This window comes from Rattus norvegicus, chromosome 8 (assembly GCF_036323735.1).
Source record: "Rattus norvegicus strain BN/NHsdMcwi chromosome 8, GRCr8, whole genome shotgun sequence".
Classification (NCBI taxonomy): Eukaryota; Metazoa; Chordata; class Mammalia; order Rodentia; family Muridae; genus Rattus; species Rattus norvegicus.
Genome location: NC_086026.1, coordinates 29,993,953 through 30,012,993, shown reverse-complemented (window position 1 = coordinate 30,012,993; position 19,041 = coordinate 29,993,953). Strand labels below are relative to the sequence as shown.

At 44.8% G+C, this 19,041-nt stretch overlaps 1 protein-coding gene across 2 annotated transcripts in view; it reads right to left on the bottom strand.

Annotated features, from left to right (window-relative positions):
• Positions 1–4,945, bottom strand: part of Bmper (BMP-binding endothelial regulator) — a 245,153-nt gene extending 240,208 nt beyond the window's left edge. Inside the window, exons 1-2 of one of the 2 annotated variants that reach the window (XR_010053940.1) lie at positions 4,150–4,945; positions 3,068–3,153 (exon numbers count right to left, since the gene is read on the bottom strand). Coding sequence is in view for 1 of the 2 variants with exons in the window: in NM_001135799.1 (NP_001129271.1) it covers positions 3,068–3,153; positions 4,150–4,282 (219 nt within the window). In the remaining variant the exon portion in view is untranslated. The remainder of the gene's footprint in view (positions 1–3,067; positions 3,154–4,149) is intronic. The other variant, NM_001135799.1, reaches the window with a different exon arrangement.
• Positions 4,946–19,041: the final 14,096 nt, after the last annotated feature.

Sequence of the window (19,041 nt, the reverse complement as noted above, 5' to 3'; positions counted from 1 at the left end):
TGAGCTTCCTCAGTCCCATTAATGACTACAAGGTGGGAAAACATCTGCAGTGCTTTTCACTAACAATAAAGCACATAGTTTTTAAATGTAAATTGCCTATCTAGACCCCAGAGCCCAGCGTCACTATGTCATATCCCCTCTAAAGACACAGGGCCCACCCACTTTTAGAAAAGATTCCATGGATTGTTCTCGGTCCGGCAGGATGCTCAGGCCTGTGCAACTATCTGATAAATGGGGCTGAAATGATGCATTTCTGATCGCTAAGGCCACTGCTCTCAGTGCTGTCCACAGAGTCTTTACAGAAGTGTGTTTATGCAGTCTGTGTCTCAGCTACTCAGGACCTTAAAAGTTAAATCAGGCTGCATAGACTCCCTGGAGTTTTTCAGGTTCTGACACTGCAATTTCTCTCACTCGGGACTTTGTACCACTGACTCCCTCCAACTTTGACTTCTTTCAGTCTTTTTTAAGCATACATTGAAGGTTATTTTTTTAAAATACATGTTATGAAATAAGATATGTGCTTACGCCCAGCCTTAACTACTTTATTCCAAAAAAGCTGGACCAGCCCAAACTAAATATCCCTGTGTCCCTAATCCAAAATTGAGTTAAACTACCACATATCTTCCAATATTCATATGTAAACCTCACCCAAGCCCAATGCTCCCTGCTGAAATCATAAAGGTTTTTCCTCTCATGCAGTGTGACTAACAGCTTCTAACTAACTGAGCTCTGAATAGCTCAAAGGAACAAAACAAAACCACTCAAGGAAGGCCAGAAGGTACAGAAATTTCAACAGGCTTTCTCCTTTCTCCATTTTTCTCATTCCTTGGCTTCACAAGTAGTCCACCTCTCCTAAGTATGAGTGTGTGCTCCAGAGACAGACAGACAGCCCTGTCTGTCTCAGACCCAAGTGTCAGCCAGCCCAGTAATTTTCATAAATAAAATAGCAACTGGTGTGCAGATAAAGTATGCCCTTCACAAGCTACTTAATTTCTTAAAGCTCATCTTCAAAAAGAGCTGAAAACCCTCAAAGGATTTTTATGGGGATTGACTTAAATAATGCAAGCTTAGAAAACTGCTTGGCAAATAAACAATGTTTTGGAAAGGTTTGCTTGTAAATGCTATCAACTTACTAAACATATCTCTTTTCCAACCTAAGCGCAAAAAAATACCAAGCACCCTCCTGGTATGTTTCTTTCAAGAAATTCATGGAGTACTTCAGGCTCCCTAGCAACTTACAAGGGTGGATACAGAGAGAAATGACCACTACCTGGTCTTACTCAGTTTTACACTGGGAATGTGGGGCCATCATTCTAAAGGCCTGCCAAGGTCATGGTAAGATATCAGTGGGAGATTTAGGTGAGGGAGGAGGTCGAAGGAAGAATGAGTGAGAACCATTGCCAGGATCCCAAGAAAGACTGACAAGCTTGATAAATTTGTCCTTTACTGATGCCTCTAAATGTTCTTTCTGCCCTTAAGAACCTAACTGATATTTTTAGACAGTGTATAACAAATAACTCTGATATCAATTTCCATATTACTAAGTCTCCACATCGAAAGAAAGAAGACGCTATCTACCATGGGGCTAGGAATTCTAGAAAGAGAAAATGTTACGTGGGGAGCATTTTGTAATATTACTTGGCAACATTGCACAAAATTCAAAATACACATTTAAACTTTACAAACAGTAATATCACCAAAGAGAAAAATAATCGTGTACATGTAGAGCTCTCAGCATATTTAAATATTGCTTGGGGATCATTTCTGCTTAAACATTAAGAATGGAATAAAACTACTTAGTCACCCTGTACAGATAAACCAAAGGGAAGCCTACATTCACACGCCCCACTTGTGAATCCGTGACTGAGTCAAAGTTTAAACTCAGAACTTATTTCCAGCAAGTTCTTTAGTGAGGATGGTTAACATAGCAGCTCGCAGACACAAAAGAGCACTTTTATTAGCCTTTAATGCCTATCGTCCCAGCCAATGGAAACCATTTTTATTTGCTCCTGTTGATTTCTTTAGTCCGGAGCCTGATAATCATCTGATGCGAGCACAGAACCATTTACCACTTCTTAACGTTGACCTCAGCTCTTGTGACAAAGGAGTGTGAGTCCCTTACACAGAGATAGCGTGGCTTTTTGTCTGAATAGAGACAGATAACCCCGTAGTTCTGTATGTTGATTGGGATAACAAGCTAACATCCCTTCAGAAATCTGCCCTTGAAGGCCTTAAAGCACTTCCAACTGGACTTTATGATGCGTGACTTGAACCAAGTCTTGCCAAAAGTAATCGGCATGTAGAGCCCTCTTCGGCAGAAGCATTTATCTTTGTAGAGCTATATGTCTCTCAGAAAGTCTTCCTAGTATAACTTCATCTTCTCCGGGCAGCTATTTATCTGAATTATCAGTAGCTGATGCTAAAAGAACTTGAACCAAACCGATCTGCTTGACTCTGCTTCCAGTACCAAGCATCTCACAGCCAAGTGCCACTCTCTATTAAGGAGGGATCCTTCTTCCTGACCTGTGCTTCCTGATCAGAAAAGAAGATTGTTTAACGGAGCTTAAGCCACAGCAGGCCAAGAAATCCAAGAAATTGATCCAAGATGACATCTTGTCCTAGGCTTGTCCTTTAGGGCAGCCCTCTCCCCCTCCCTCCTCCCATATCTTATCCTTGACCTCTGTATCTAAAATGCTGTTCAGTAGTCCCTGCTCGGCTGGGAAGATAGAACCAGTGTAGAAAGTTGAGTGGTCGTGGTTTCTATGACTCCATTGTGGCAGCAGGCATTCCAAACGTCAGCTTTCCCCAAACAATCCCCTACAAAGTCCATCTTGAGTGTACGTGTACAACAGTGATTCGTACAACAATACAAATTCTCAGCCTGATGAGATATTAGGAATTGCCCAAATACATAAGACTAGGAGATTCAACTAAATTTGATGCATAAGCAACGTGCAATTAGGTAATGACCAAAACCAATTTTGAGACAGCTATTCTGTCATGTTTGACAAATGTACCTTGCCCAAGTCAGCAGTTAAGTTTATTTTTACCTGACCCGTACACTTACCGAGCACACACACATTATGCAAGGGTTGTCTGTGATAAATGGAATTTGGAGGACCTCCCCTTCATTTTCACATTTTGCAACAGACCCTGAAATGAAGGTGAAAATGCTTTTAAATTTAAATCTTGCTTAGTGGCATTATTCTGAAACCTTACCTTCCTAGGCTAGGCTAGCAATTGGAAATATATAGTGTTTCAAATGCACCACAAACAAATCTTCCCAAATCTATCTCAAATAGTTTTAATTAACTTGTTTTTTTTTAATCAATACTTCAGCATATAGATAGGTTTTCTGTTTTCAGTTGGTTTAAGCACATATTTAATGCCTCTACTGCCCTGGAAGACATTCCAGCTGTGCACGGACTCACACACCAAACTACACATTGAGGAAGATTTTCAATTTGAACGAAATTCAGGACCGTGTCAAAGAACGGGCCTTTCAGGTGGATCTGCCAACTGTTGTGGGTCGAAATGCATTCACTTTTTGAAATGCAATCTCTTTACTCCTCTTAGAAATATTCTCTTTTCTGCACCAGGTGTCAGTAAAGCATGTCCTTCAAAATAGAAACCGAGGTCTTCACCTGCCTGAAAATGTATAATTATCATATCACGCTATTAGTGACCTTTAAAAATGCGATCGTTTCTTTACAGCCAAGGTCTGGAAAGCCATGCTTTAAAAATGCTGCCTAGCACAGTGGATTTCTTGGAATCCTATGGTGTGAGAAAAGAGGATGTGCGGGAAACGGCGCGGTCTTTTTCCTTAATTGCACGGGAGTGGTTAAGATTAAAGCAAGGGTTGGGGGAAAGATTAAACACAAATCAAGGAATTTTCCAACTTCATATAGCAGGGTGTCTATAATCACTCTGCCAAAGGTAGCAATCTATCAGCCCCCCCCCCCCATCACTCTACCTCTTCACAGCCTTCCCATCCCTTTTCTCTGGGCTTCTCCGCATCCCCACCGCCCGCGAGGGGCAGGCAAGGTGCGCGCTCCTCGCCCTCTCACCTCCGTGTCTGCCAGTACCTCTTCTCCCAAGAAACCACCCCAGCGTCCCGGAGGACTGATCCCTCCCGCCCCCACCCCCTACCTGTCAGGAAGGAGGAAGCCAGAGACATGGGGACCCCGGAGCAATTGAGCAGCAGCAAGACGCAGCAGGTAATCCCAGGCGAGCGTCGGCAAGGACGCTCAGCCAGAGCCCTGACGCCGGAGAACCAGAGCATCGTCACCTGGAGGGAATCCCGGGCGACTGCAGGTCCCGCGTCGCCGCCTCTGCTCGGCGGCCGCTGCTCGCAGTCAAAAGGGCTGTGGGCCGGCGTGCCGGGAGACAGTCGGCTGAGGGAGGCGGGCGCCCCGAGCGGCGGGGGAGGAGTGGGGGCGCCCCGGGAGGAGGGGTCCTGCGGCCAGCCTCGGCCAATGCGGCGGCTTTTTTCTAAGGGAGTTGCTCGCAGCGGGTTAGCCGTCAGCCCCTCCGCGCCAGATCTGGGCCGGGAGGAGGGGTGGCGGACAGCGAGATCTGGGAAGCGGCTGCAGCGACTGCCGAGTGCGCTCGCCGCTCTGGAGCCCCACTGGGCTCCGGCTCCCGCAAGCACAGCTCCGGCCGGGTCCCCGGGCTCGGTGTCCGGCCGGCGCGCTTGCTCCGTGCGGGACACAACGGGGCACTGAGCTCTGTGCGGAATCCGCAGGGTCGCACGAGGGACTGTGATCCCGGCGCTGGAGCTATGCCGGCTCAGGAGCGACAGTGGCGCACTCGAACGCCCAGCCGCGGCCACCGGCCCCGGGGCGCTGCCGGAGCCTGGAAGGCGCGTCTCCAGCGCCCGGCGCACCGCCTCCTCCCGCGCAGAGGAGCCGCCCCCAGCCGGGATGCTACTACCCGCTAGCGCCGGGAGCAGAAGACCCGGCGCCTCCCGCTGCCTCAGCTTCAGAAGGAGCCACGGATCGAATGCAGGAGGGTCCACTCAACTTTTCGCAGCCCTTGACTTCCTCGGGCAAAAGCAGGGGATTCACAGGCTGGGGGAACAGAAGGGCGAGTGGCCTTGGAGATCAGGCTCTGTGCTTATGCCTCTGTGGCCCTGACATTAGGGAGGACAGAGGTTGGAGCGACCGAAAGGGTCGGTTAATGCACTCATAACGGCCAGAGCCTTTCTCCCTTAAAGCGAGGATCCCTGGTTCAGACTCCGCCCTTCCCAGCCGGAGCTGCCCGGGACAGGGAGGTGCGTTAGTCTAATCATTCATTCACTCACGGGCCAGGGAGGGACCGCCGCAGCTAATCTCCACCAGGGCTGCCTCCGCGGCGGCCGCCCAGCTGGGCAGGCAGTGGCAGCCCGCTACCCTGCAGCGCTTCTTGCTCGGGCAACCCTGGTGTCCCCCAGTTTCAGTCTTTGATCCCTTCGACCGGCCACCCGGTACCCGCTGAGTCTCGGCCACCCCCCTACACACACACACACACACACACACACACACACACACACACACACACACCCGCCAAGCAGTGGCTGGCTCTACTCAAAAGGGGTGCTAATCTAGAAAAGAGAATTTTTATAACTACATCGTGAAGGCGCCAGGTGAGGGTGAAGGGTACTTGGAATCGATGGTCAGCTAGCCGTCTTTGGAGCCTACTGTGGGCACATGCTCTCACCAGAAGAACAACCAGCAGGTGCCCACCCCATGTTAGTCCCTGAAGTGCCTTGTGCATCTAAACTCTAATCGCTGACAAGCCTGACAAGCCTAGCTTTTCCCTAGTCTCTGACCAGTTTGAGGTAGCATTTGCAGATGAGAAACTCCTTTGACACTCAGTCCTCTGACACACTTCACCGCATATACCTGCCCCCACCCCCTCCCCCCCACCCCACCCCTGTCATCCACACTATCACTTGTTTTCACTTTCTAGCCATTTGAAGGGTTCTTTCAGTGAGTGCATCGTGCCCAACATCCCTACACAATAAGGACCACATCCCCCCCCCCCCCGTGACGTGGACAAGTGGGAGAAAGGAAAGCTGTCATTAGCTTAGCATGCTCCATTTCCCTCTCAAAACAGATTTTGTGTAAAATTTAAATTAAAAGAGACAAGAGACAATGTGGTTACATGCCCCGCCCCCCAAATAACACCATGGCTAGATGCCTTGAAAGTCAAAGTGTTGAAGGTCTTTCTGATTCCCTAAGCCTACAGAAATGTTAAACTGTACACACACACACACACACACACACACACACACACACACACACACACACAGAGAGAGAGAGAGAGAGAGAGACAGAGACAGAGACAGAGAGACAGAGAGACAGAGAGACAGAGTTTTTACTTCCAATATGAACTAATTAGAAAATTAAAACTAAAAGTTAAAAAAGAATTATTTCCACAGAAAAGTACAATCGGTAGGAACCACTGTCTCTGCCATCTAAAATGATTCTCCTTCAATGAGGTCTCTAGACAAATGTATCCATTTGTATCCATGGGGACCCAGTGATCCCCCAGATGTCCATAGGCTCCGCTACATGTCCACTACAAAACTTCAAAACACCGGAAGAGCGTGCCTGTCCCTCCGACTTGCCTCCTCTGCCCTGTCTCCTCAATGTGCATGACTAATTTTAGGGGGTTGAGACTCAATGTGTGTGGCATTTCTACCATGGGTGGCTAGACTCTCCCCTTAGGGAAAAACCAGAAACCTATTCACCAGCCTTGAAGTTGTGCATGAGAAGGTGGACAGAAGCCTCTGGAAACTTGGCTCTTCTGGTGTGCCAGCTCACAGTGGCCTCCACTTCAGAAAGAGCAGGTTATCCGCAAAGCCTTATTAGGAACTCCTCCAACTCCCATGCAACTATTGGTATTGTTGCTACTCATGAGTAGCAAACTCTCTCAGGTGCCAACTGATCCCTAAGGCAAGCTGAGATATTCTAGGGTCAAATAAGACAGTCAGGGGGAAGGAAAGAGAGAGGGCAGTGAAGAAGAGGAGGAGGAAGAAGATGAGAAGGAAGAGGAGAAAGAGGAGGAGCGGAAAGAGGAGAAAAAGAAAGAAGGAAAGGAAGGAAGGAAGGAAGGAAGGAAGGAAGGAAGGAAGGAAGGAAGGAAGAAAAGAAGAAAGAGGCAAGGAGACAACCTCCACTGAAAGGCATATAGGTTTGCTTCCATATTTAAACTAAATGGCACAGTGATATCTATCCAAGTCACAAATAATCTTGGCTGGAATCCAAAGGAGGGGAAAAAAGAGGGGTAGGGATATTTGATTTGACTTTTGACATTGTGGGTAAGGAGGCCATGGGGCCCACACTCGGGGCCTAGCTTGGGCCCAGATCTACAGAGTCTCATTCTTGCTCCACACAACAAGCAAATAACGTGGACACATGTAAAAGGAGATATGTCTTAAGGCGTGCCACACCCCTCAAACTGCAGCCCCAATTTCCACTGAGAAATTCACTGAGCGTGCAACTCAGAAGGTCCCAGCTGCTTCCAGAAATCAGCTCGTCCTCTCCACAACAGAGAAAACAGACCTCTCCGAGACAAACTGAAGAGACTGTGACAACAAACACTAATTGTCCCTACGTGTAAGAAGGCTGCACTCACAGAGGGCATCCACCTGGGCAAACTGAGGAAGATGAAGGACCGGCCCACAAAGGCCCTAATTTGATGAGGGAAACTTGGAGACTGTGGAAAATATTAAAGAGCCCAGAGTGCGTTTCTTTAGGAGACAGATTATTTTTGCAGGCATGGCCAACGGTCTGGATATCGGTAACGTCGGAGGGTACCATTTTTACGTCTCTGAAAGGGTTTGGGATGGCAGCATGGATTATGCCTGCCAATTTATTATTTCCCAACCTCTCTATTGATAGCCATCTGATTCTTGCTAGGGAAAAGTTGAAGACGCTACTGCCAAGATGTTTTGTTTTGTTTTGTTTTGTTTTGTTTTAGCACTGAAGATCTCAGAGAGCATACAATGGACTCCTCCCTCATTACCTTGACAGTGAAAAGGCTAGGCTGTGAGACTAACTCAGTGGCAGAGCAGTTGCCTGACACCCAGGAGGCGCTGCGGTCAAAGGGTGAGAAGGCTAAAAGCGAAGCGGTATGGGGAGCCGGGCCACAGGACTTAATAGAGGCAGAGCCCAGTAGAAGGCTTCTGCTGGCTGTTGAACATGGTACTTCCCGTTATAAGCGCTCTGCCTTCTTGGATTATGAGTCATGGGAATTACAGGAAAAGGCTATGGGATATTTCAGATATGATGCAAAGTAAAGTTACAGAGCTGGCACAATAGCTACTCAAATATTTATGGAACTGAACCGGTCCCAAATACATGAGTTGTATGACACCATAAAAACCATGGACGCTCCCATTACTGAGGTTCCTAGTTGAACGGTGAATTCATTCTTAGGTCACCAGACTACAGTGTTTAGGGACTGTGCCGACTTCTAAGTTGCCTGCTGGAGTGCTTGGTTTATCATCTTTCGGAGTGGCTGGGATCCATGGCAGCCATGAGTTGTTCTGGAGATTATAGCAGTAGCATTTCTTGTCACTCCCAAATATCAGATGCATTGGAAATTACTGTTTTATTAAAGATGGGAGCAGTGGGGACCATGGCAAGAGCGCGATTAAAACTGAATTATTTGATCCTGAGCCCGATCCTTTTGCACAAAGGCACTTTCCCGTATCTTGTAGCCCTCGGTACTGCATCCTTCACGGCACGTCCACAGACAAAGCAGCGCTTTAAGAGGAGACTAAGATGTTTAAAAACAGCTATTGCCTGAAATAATAAAACCATTGCTTTGTTTCCATTAGAATCGATAATGGTAATAAATGCTATTTCTTCACCACCTGGCCCTGACCCATTTCAACCCCCATGTTCCCCTTTGCCTCCAGCGCAATGGAGCCTCGTTACAAATGACCTAGAAAGACACGCTGCTCACACAGTGCCTGCTCACTGGAATGCCTGGGAGCTCAATCAGTGCCACGAAAGGTCACGCATCTACCAGTTTGGCAAACAAAATAAAGTTACTGTCATCCGAAGACTTGTATTTTTTTTTAAACCCCTAAAATAGTTCCACATCAGGGACTTGCTTTGAGCAAGGGTCCTCCTACTCTTCTTTTTACCTGGAACTTACTTTGCAAGCCTTATTGACACCAAAAACCATAGCTCCACCTTGAAGAAGTAAGGAATTGACTAGAGACTAAGGACCAGCCCAGGGAATCAGGATACCAAACTAATACCTTTCTCCTGTTGGTCTAGGCTTCACTAACTACATCCTGTCAATCTTCCTTGTAGTAAACATCAACAGAGGAGAGAAAAACACGATCTCCAGCCACTGCTATAGACAGAGAATTTGGCCCAACATTGCCAACTGGGGGTGTGTGCCGCCGGATTGGTACTTAATGTGTGCAAACTTAGACCACCACTCCTGGCCATTTTTTAGTTTCTGCTCTTCCCTTCTTCCTTAATATAGAAGCTGTAATTTGTGCAGTGCTTCTGAGTTATGAACAATAAAGATCACATTTTTAGTCTTTCTTATAGTCATACTACTCACCGTAACTTATACTGCTCCTACAATTAACTTCTAACCAACGAGACAGCAATATAAAAAGCCATTAAAGGACAGATTTGTTCACCTGTCTGTCCTTCCTGCTGATGACTGGAATCCTACTATGATACGTACTTGGGACTTCAACAACCATCTTCTGTTGACAGGGAAAATGCCCAAGGGAAAGAGTAGACTCTGATGCCATGAAATAAATGTAAGGTAGGCTTGACCCCTAACTCACCCCAATGAGGGGAAATGCATATTTACCATGTTCTGATCTTTGTTAATTAGTTAGGAGTTTTTCCCCTCGGAAAATATATTAAAACCTAGAATCTTCTGAAACATTTGATATATATCAAAGACAAAGAAGAGCTCTTGTTAAACAGTACCTTACCTATTTACTTATCTTTTAACCCTTAAAGAGCCAAAGAACAAATCTAGACCCAATCAGCAGTCAGTCCTGTATACGTGTTTTGTATGACTTACCCAGACTTCATGGAATTTAAGAAAACTCTAAGTGTAATTTATTTGCCTTTGTGTGTGCATATGAACACGTGTACAAATGAGCCACCCATGTACATGTGTGTAAAGGCCAAACAGCAGGAGTCCTTCCCTATCACTACTTCTCCTGAGATGGGGTTCCTCAGTACCCCTGCACCTCAGTATCTTTCAGCTAGGCTTGCAGTCAGCTCCTATGATCCACCTGACTCTGTCCCTCCCACTTAGGTCACAGGTACACACCCTGGCTTTTCATTTGAGTGCTGGAATGTGAAAACAAGCCATCATACTTGGTCAGCAAGCCTTCTTACCCACCGTGTCATCTCCTCAGACTGGTTCTCTTTATTTTAAATAGTCTTGATCTTTGCAAAGCTGTGCTGGTGTCGTTATTTATAATGGCCAAGAGGTGATAGAAACCCAATGTCAAGCAACGGGTGAACAATAAACAAAGCATAGTGTGTGTGACACAGTGAGCATGACACAGCCTATACACAGCTTGTATGTGTACAACACTATGTGTGCATACCATTGGATGCTACACAGGTTTTAAACAGAAACAAATTTCTGTTTTTGCTACAAGGTGGATAAAACACAAGACATTATTGTAAGTAGAAGAAACCAACTTGCCAATAACATGTTTGGCCCCACCCATGAGGCACCTGTAAGAGCAAAATCATAGAATCAGGCACACAATGGAAGCTGCAGTGTCTGTGGCATGGAGTATCTTGGAGAGATCAATGTGTATAGAATTCTAGCTTTTCAGGGCTAGAGAGATAGCTCAGAAGTTAAGAGCACTAGGCTGTTCTTTCAGAGCACCCTGAATTTTGATAAACACCACTCGCATGGTAGCTCACGTCCATTTGTAACTCTATTTCCAGGGAATCCAAAGCCCTTTCTGACCTCCATGGACACCAGGTACAGTTAAGGAGCATAAACAGACAGAGAGACAAAACACTCATATGCATAAAAGAAATGAAGAACTCTGAAATTAAAAGAATCATATTTCTATCTTTGCACCATGAAAAGTGTCCTGGATCTGGGGAGATGGGGCAGTAAAAGTTCCAAGGACCTGAGTTCAGAGCTCAGCATCCACTTTAAGAACTGGGTGGAAGCTCTCATCCCTAACCCAGCTCTGCAATAGCTGACCAGGCAGTTTGTGGAGACTTGATGACAAGCAGTCTAGGTAAAATGGCAGTCCCCAGGTTCAGCAAGAGACCTTGTCTCAAAACATAAGGAGACAGTGATGGAAGATATTTGACGTCAACCTCTGACCTTTGCATGCACGCACGTGGGCATGGACATTTACATATACATTGTGCATGAATGCATGCACATGAGCACATGCGCAAGCACACACATACACATTTTTGTGTGTATATATACAATATATATGACTATATATATATGACTATATATATATATGAAGAAGGCTTGTTTCCACAGAAATGTAATAACTAATGTACCTAACACCACTAACATGTATGTGGATAACAACCATGTGCATTTTACCACAAATTTAGAATTTTTAAACATTATTTTTGTTTTGTTTTTGAGATAGGGTTTATCTGTGCAACCCTGGCTATCCTATAACTCAAAGATCAACCTGTCTCTGTCTCCAGAATGCTGAAATTAAAGGTATGAACCACCCACCGCTGACCAGCGGAATTTTTAAATTTTTAAATAATAAGCTTGATGTAATATTTTCTTTGTTATCAAATTCACATAGGCAGTCAAAAATTAGGGATAGAAAATAATAAGGAAAGTTTTTATATTTATATTTTAGTGCATGTGTGTGTGTGTGTATGTATACATCTCTTTATTAAATCCACTTAACAAGCATACAGAACAGAAACTATAGACATGCCATTTTATATCTGAGTAAAGATAAGACCATTGTCCGAGATCACACAAGAATGAAGAAACCAGACAAGCCGCCTCTAGAGCATATGCACATATTTGAAGGTTTGGCTGTTTTTTGTTTGTTTGTTTTTGTTTTTGTTTTGTTGTTGTTACAATGTTACTTCTCTCTTTTTTAAAAGATTTATTTATTTATTTAGTATATAAGTACACTGTAGCTGTCCTCAGACACACCAGAAGAGGGTATCAGATCCCATTACAGATGGTTGTGAGCCACCATGTGGTTGCTGGGATTTGAACTCAGAATCTCTGGAAGAGCAGTCAGTGCTCTTAACCACTGAGCCATCTCTCCAGCCCTTCTTAATAACCATGTAATGTTCCTGATGTTGATATAGCTCTTCTTAACAACATTTGATTTCCAGCTTCGTTCTGCTATAGGAAATTCTTCAGTGATCACTTTAATACTTATATTTATTTGCAAAGGATACATTTATTCATTAGCATGTATATGAAGACTTCTGAATTGGGCAGCCATGTATTTCTTAATCAAAGATTGGTTTCCCCTTTGGTCCTCAGTTGCTCTGTACTACACTGATAAGTTCCTTAAATGAGACCTTGGAGATAGCTAAAGATGCCCATAACTTACAATTAATGTAAGTCTTATTAAAAATAAAACATTGGCTTTCCAGGCTTCATTGATTGTGTGGTATAAGTATGTATTTAGAGAAATCTTAAAAAGTGATGTACTTGACCACTGTCCCTTCTGAGGATCAATCATCTGTGAAGGTAAGAAACAATTCCTGCTGGATTTTATCTCCTAATAATCTCTGCCAAAAAGCAGCCTTCTTCAGTGTGAATTCATTTCCTTCCCCAAGCTGCGATTTCCAGTAATCTCTCATTATAAAGATAATAACTGCATTCATTAACAGTCCCACCATCAATGTGAAGGCAGTAAAACAATAAATCTCAAATCACCAACATTCAAGCCATCAAAGCTATTCCATCAGCGCCCTAGGCTCGTTGATAGTAGCTTGTACCAATTGGGTTGGCCAGCGCTGATTTCTGAATGGACCTGACTTCACTAATGTGAGACGCACCAAGGGGGATCCTAAAATGTTCCATTGATGTCGTTGATGTGCCATCCCATCCTAATTCTTTTCCCTCCATGTTCTAGAGGCTTAAGACCACTTCATTTACTTTATGAGCCTGTTTCCCCATCAAATAGGATGTCAACGTGGTTTCACTTCTTTTTGCTTGGACGCGAAATGGATTTCTAAAATTATACATACATATAAACCAACAACAAAACTAGAGACTTTGAGCATGAAAGGACCCTCAGAAAGCATCTAACTCAACTCTTTCATTATTCAAACTATCTAAAGGTCAAATAAATTAGACAGCTTGCCCAGAGCTGTGGTAGACATGATCTTCCAGGAGACAAACATCCTCTTTGGGAAATATCACTCAAAATGTGGTTTCACTGAGGACTGCTGATCGTAAACTCGCCAGTCCGTCTGCATATTTTAGCAAATGGGACACTGACATGGACCAAGCTAAGCCAATCTTAGGCTCCTGTCTCTGCCCATTCATTGCTCCTATATGAAGGGACATCAGCTTCTCCCCTGGGATTTTATGACTTTAGCTGTAACTTTCTCCCCTCTTCTTGAAGTTGGCTTCTGGGAGCTGAATGATTGTTGGCCAGCCAAGTGTTATTGGCAACTCAGGTCTATAAATGTTGCCTATGCTAGCAATTGTGCTATCCAGTAGCATTATGTGATTAATACATTGTTGCAATATATTACAATAAGACCCTGGTATAGACAATGCCCCAATATAAATGCTAGAAGCTAAGCATGGTAATCTTTAGGCATTAAAACAGGAACTTCAAGGGAAGAAAGAACAGAGAAAGCTGGCCTTGCTGGTCCCTCAGATCACAGGATATAGGTGTCAGCAGCCTTTTCCTCGCCTTAGAGCCCACCTTCATCCTCACAACTGAGGGAACTCTTTGCTGGGCAAACCAAGCAATCAATCTTGCGGCCAATCAGGGAAGCAAAGCCACACACAGGAAAGCTATTATCATGAGCGAGCAGGTACTGCGCTCCCATTTAGGTCAGCCTTGTTCATCTGATTCTCCTCAGATTTGCATAGTTTCTACTACTCTCCTTTAAGACACCATACTGTCTTGGGCATATTATAAAGCTTTTAAATATATGTGTTTTTTATTTGTGGAAACAGGAAGGAATTGGAGAGAACCAAACACCTTTACTGAACATTGTAATTGATGTGGAGAAGGGGGAAAAATCAATTCCGAAGGAAGAATCCAGTTCTATTGCATTTCTCATCCCCAGAGAGGTTTCTGATGGACATAATGGCTGGACATTAGCCCTTGCCTACTAACAGATGCAACTAAATGGACCCCAGACAAAACAAACAAGTAAATGGCAGTCTAGTTATAGGTTACTTTGCTCTTTCCTGCTAGAAATAACTTGCCCCTTGGGCATAGGACAGGCACTTGTATCACCTGAGAAAGTGTTATTCATTGCTTTTTAACATAAGGAGCTCCTGATAAGTGTTAGCATTAATGGGGACCCCGCCCCACCTCACCCCACTCCCACCCCAGCCTTGGGTGCTGTGAGAATGTGCTTATGGGTTTTAAAGTATGTCACTGGACCTCTGCTCTCTGATTTCCCCAGAGAGAGAAACGGTGGGTCTAAAAAACAAAAACTGAAATTGTTTATTTCAATACTTTTTAAATAGTAAGTCATGACTTTCCTGTACACTTTGGAAAATAACTTTAATGCTGCCTGAATTATTCTCTGAGGTCAGTATTCCTCTGGGTCTCAGTGCCATAAAGATGATACCGTATTGTCCAGTCTGTGCGAAAGAACAGAATCGTCTGCTCAATTCAGTGCTCTAACAGGTAAGGATTTTTCCCCCTAATGGAATATAATAGCTTTTTGATCCTTAATACATTAGGAAATGAAAACCTAGTAATTATGCAAGCAATTAAAACTTCCTTTGATGAATCAGAGTAATGCATAGATCTTCCAGTTCCTTGAAACTCACGCGTCCTTCCACTGGGTGAGCAGCAACAGTAAGATTGTCCCTACAGAGCCCCAGACTTTATCCAGACCCACTGAGTCAGAAACCACTTCCTAGAACCCAATGTGTTCTGGCAGGTTCCTATAAATGCCTCATTCTATAAAAGGGCATAGGTTCCAGCCTTAGCAGAGGAAGAACGTGATGCATGAGGGAAGGTGAAGTACTCTGCTATATAAAGCCTTTATCTGCGGTGTGTGGGCTTTAAGGCTAAGGTGGGCCACCTCAAGCCCCTGCAGGTGGGAGCGCTCTCTCCCTCCAGCACTGGGCTCTCTCACCCCGGGGAAAGGTGCAGAAATCATTTAAGTCCGTTTAGGTGTCATGGCACATATGAGTATCAGACTCGGAGTGACCTGATTCTACACAATTGTAGTCCTGCTCTGAAGTGAAGACAGTAATATTGATATCTTTTATGTGGTTTAAATACATTTAAATAAAACCACTCACCAAGCACGGGCGGTGGCCTCTAAGGCCCACTTTCTGTTGTTGAATTCTTTACCTTTCAATACCTATCCACCTATCCACCCTTTAGAATTAATGTTTAGAAATTAGTTTGTCCCTCATTGTTGCGCTTAATGACAGTATGCAGACAGCTTCAGAGGTGCATTGTGGCTGGGACAGGCAGGCTGCCACCTCACAGAGCCCCAGGACAGGAGAGTGGCGCGCTTTTTCCCTCACGGCCTGTAGGTGGCAGCACGGGGACCTCCTGAGTGAGAAACCAGGGTCTCAGCTACTCTTGGCTGCTCCTGTTGAGCCAAGGACTGGGAAGACGCTAATAATACACCTGCCTGAAAGCGCAGTTTACTCCGACGCGTACGAAAACTGCACCTTCCAGTACTTTCCAAGGCTTCTTTTTCCCAGGCTGAGAAATAGAGACTCTCAGCAGCTAAGAGTGCTTGTTCTTCTTCCAGAGTACCCTAGTATCCCGCAACCATGCCGGGCACTCTCCAAGCCTGAAACGCCAGGCCCAGGGGTTAACTCAAAACTTCTTGTCTTCAAGGGCGTCCGCACTCTCGTTCAGATGGCAACACAGGTACACATAATTAAAAATAAAACAAATTCTTAAATTTTGTTTTTTAACAAAAACACGTTCCCTTCTATTTCAGCTCCTTGTTTCGGTTTTTACCCTTGTAGGCTCTGTTTCTGGGTGCGGGACTGAGCTCAGCTAAGAACACCTCTGACCCTGACCAAGTCCTGATCCAAGACTCTAGTATTGTAGGAAGCCTGTGGATATTCCTGATGCCTCAATTTGACACTGTAAGCACCCTCACTGAGCGAAAGTAACATTAACAATCACTCCTATGGTGACCGCCTTGGAGCCTTGGGCATCCTGGATGCCTTAGCATATAAAGACCTTTAAGATAGGACAGGGTGTACACAGCATAGACATCGATTGCTTGGTGGCACAGAGCAACCAGGGTTCAAATCCAAGAAACTTCATTCTTGGCGTGGTGTTTTGTCTCGAGAAGAAGGAAAGAGCAATGAGGGGTATGCATAAGGGTTTGGGGTAGGGAATGGGAAGGGAGAAATGGTCTTATTAAAGTATAATCTCGAAAATAAAAGCCAAAGCGAAGTAAGAGGCAAGCCGAGCAAAGGCCAGCGGGCAAGTGTGTACCTTGAGGGGGAGCTTCCTAATAGCTTCTGTATTAATGTTTCCCACTGTTTACCTTTTCAACCTCGGTCTGGTCAGATCAGAAACTCTGCTCCTCCAAACACTAAAAGCTCTGCAGCCAAGCAACAAGGATGGTTCCCCACCTTCACGCCCTAACTTAATTGTCTTAAGAAACAACTGTTAAAGTTTTAAAACTGCCACCCAATTGCCTCGTTGTCTCCACAATCTGTCCCTTCCCTGAGGTGTGGGCCCAACTGCTCTCTATGTCTGCCTTCCAGTGATTCCCTGCTTCAAGGACATCATTTTCTGGTTTCCCCTCTGAGACTTAGGCTGTCTGAAAGCCACAACCCATAGCCAGCCACACATGGCTGTTGAGCTTAAGGAGACTCTTCTCATTCTTCTCTTCTCATTCACGCTGTCTGCATCCCTAGTCCTTTGTAATCATGAGCTTTAGACAACACAGACTATATAGGACATTTAACTGAAAGAGACTGGGCCCACGTAAAGAGTCTGTCTAAATCCTAACTATCCGTAGGACCCTATCACGTAGACCACAGAGACACGTCTGGGCCTTTCCAACTGCAATCTACTTACTCAGAGCCACAAATGCCACACAGAAAGACTCAACCAACTCACTCCTGGTTCCAGGCCCCATGCTACTTCAGGAACCACCGGCCACTCTTTGACCTTAGTGTATGATAGATACGTATAGGGCCTAGGAACCCTGGGAAACAGGCTGTGGGATCTTATTCTAGTATAAGCAAGAGGGAAGACATTCTTCTGTCCCAGACACTTAAGCTGCTCTATGAACATCCCCAAGCCCTCCCCTCCCACAGCACCGTGAAAAAGGAACTTCTCAGCCTGCCCTGATCACCTACCAAGGACTCAGAGAAGATGTAGACGTCAGATCTTTGTAACCTACAATCACAGCCTATTCCTTACACATGCAGAGCCCATCTTCAGGGCCAAGAGATAACTGTTCAGAGCTGAGGAGTCAGGGTGGGCTGTAGAGACAGGGATACCCCCATATGGGAACAGTGCTGTGAGCAAAACCGTCTGTGCCTCTCATTGATACGTATGCATTACCTCATCGCCATCTCATTCCGTGAATGTGTGCGTGTGCCTGTATGTGCACACATGTAAGCATGCACACTCACATATGTAGTCTTGCTACAGGTATTGAGCATGTGGGGAAAGAATTTACTGGTCATGGGGTATGGAGTAAAATGTAGAAGTCTAAGGATTTTTTTTTATCTGTAATCCTACATAAACATCCCACGAGTCTGCCATATTTGTAAATACAAATTGCTGGATATTGTCAGGATCCTTATTCAACCTAATTAATTTTTATTTTATCACTTCAATATATTTATTTTAGCCCAAAAGTGTTTTTTCTTTCACTTTTATACATATATCATGGTCCTTAATCAATTTTGCCTCATGCTATCCTCTCCTCCTGCTGAACCCCTTCTCTCTCCTGGTTCCCTATTTCCTCATCCTAAGATTCTTTTCTATTAGAGAAACAATGGATATTTAAGTTTATTTCTAAACTTGGCAAGATCCAAATATAAGGGATTTAATAATTTTGTCAAACACATCTCAGTCATAAAAATTCCACACCCTGCCTGCCACCAACCCTGAACTGGGATACGAGGACAGCCGCGCGACCTTCTGAGTTGCAAAATACCAACCAAAGAGACTTAAAGGCTGGCCTGGTAACTCCAAGGCAGGAGAAGGCATGTGGGGAAGGAACGGGCAGATCATAAAGGGAGCCGAGGCCCAGGAGATCCAGGGATCAGAAAAAGACTCAGCCTATACCGGACAGGAGCTGAGCACGTGTCACTGAGCGGTGTGGAAGAACGGGCATGAAGGCCATGATGAGCTCCCCTTTGTAGATTCCTAAGCACACCTTTGTAGAGTAGGGTCCCTCCTCCTCCAGACAACGTCTGAATTGTAGAGAAAACTGATCTTGCTTTGGTGAGAACACACATAGACCCAGAGACAAAAGTTAATTCCCCAGGATATTAGGAAGAAATGAGTGGTTATGGTTTCAGATACATTGGGCTCAACCTAGAATTCTTATGCCCATTTCAGTATCCAGTACTGTATGAGAGTACAGTTGCAGCTTAATGGACACGAAAGTCATCACTACAAGTCAGGCTACCTTGAAATATTAACAATCCCTACCCAAGGCAAAAGCAGAAGTGAAGAAAACCTTGCCCTTACAAGTATAAGCGGTCGCACGATCTCTTGTACAAGTATGTTGCTTCTGGCCTACAGAAGAACAAATATTCTCGCTTTAAAATGTAAGTGTACCCAGAACTTTTTCAGTAGTTGATAATATTTGTTTTAGTTATCTTTGCAAAAAAAATGCTTTGAAATCTTGTAGAAAAGATGTTTGAACTCACTTG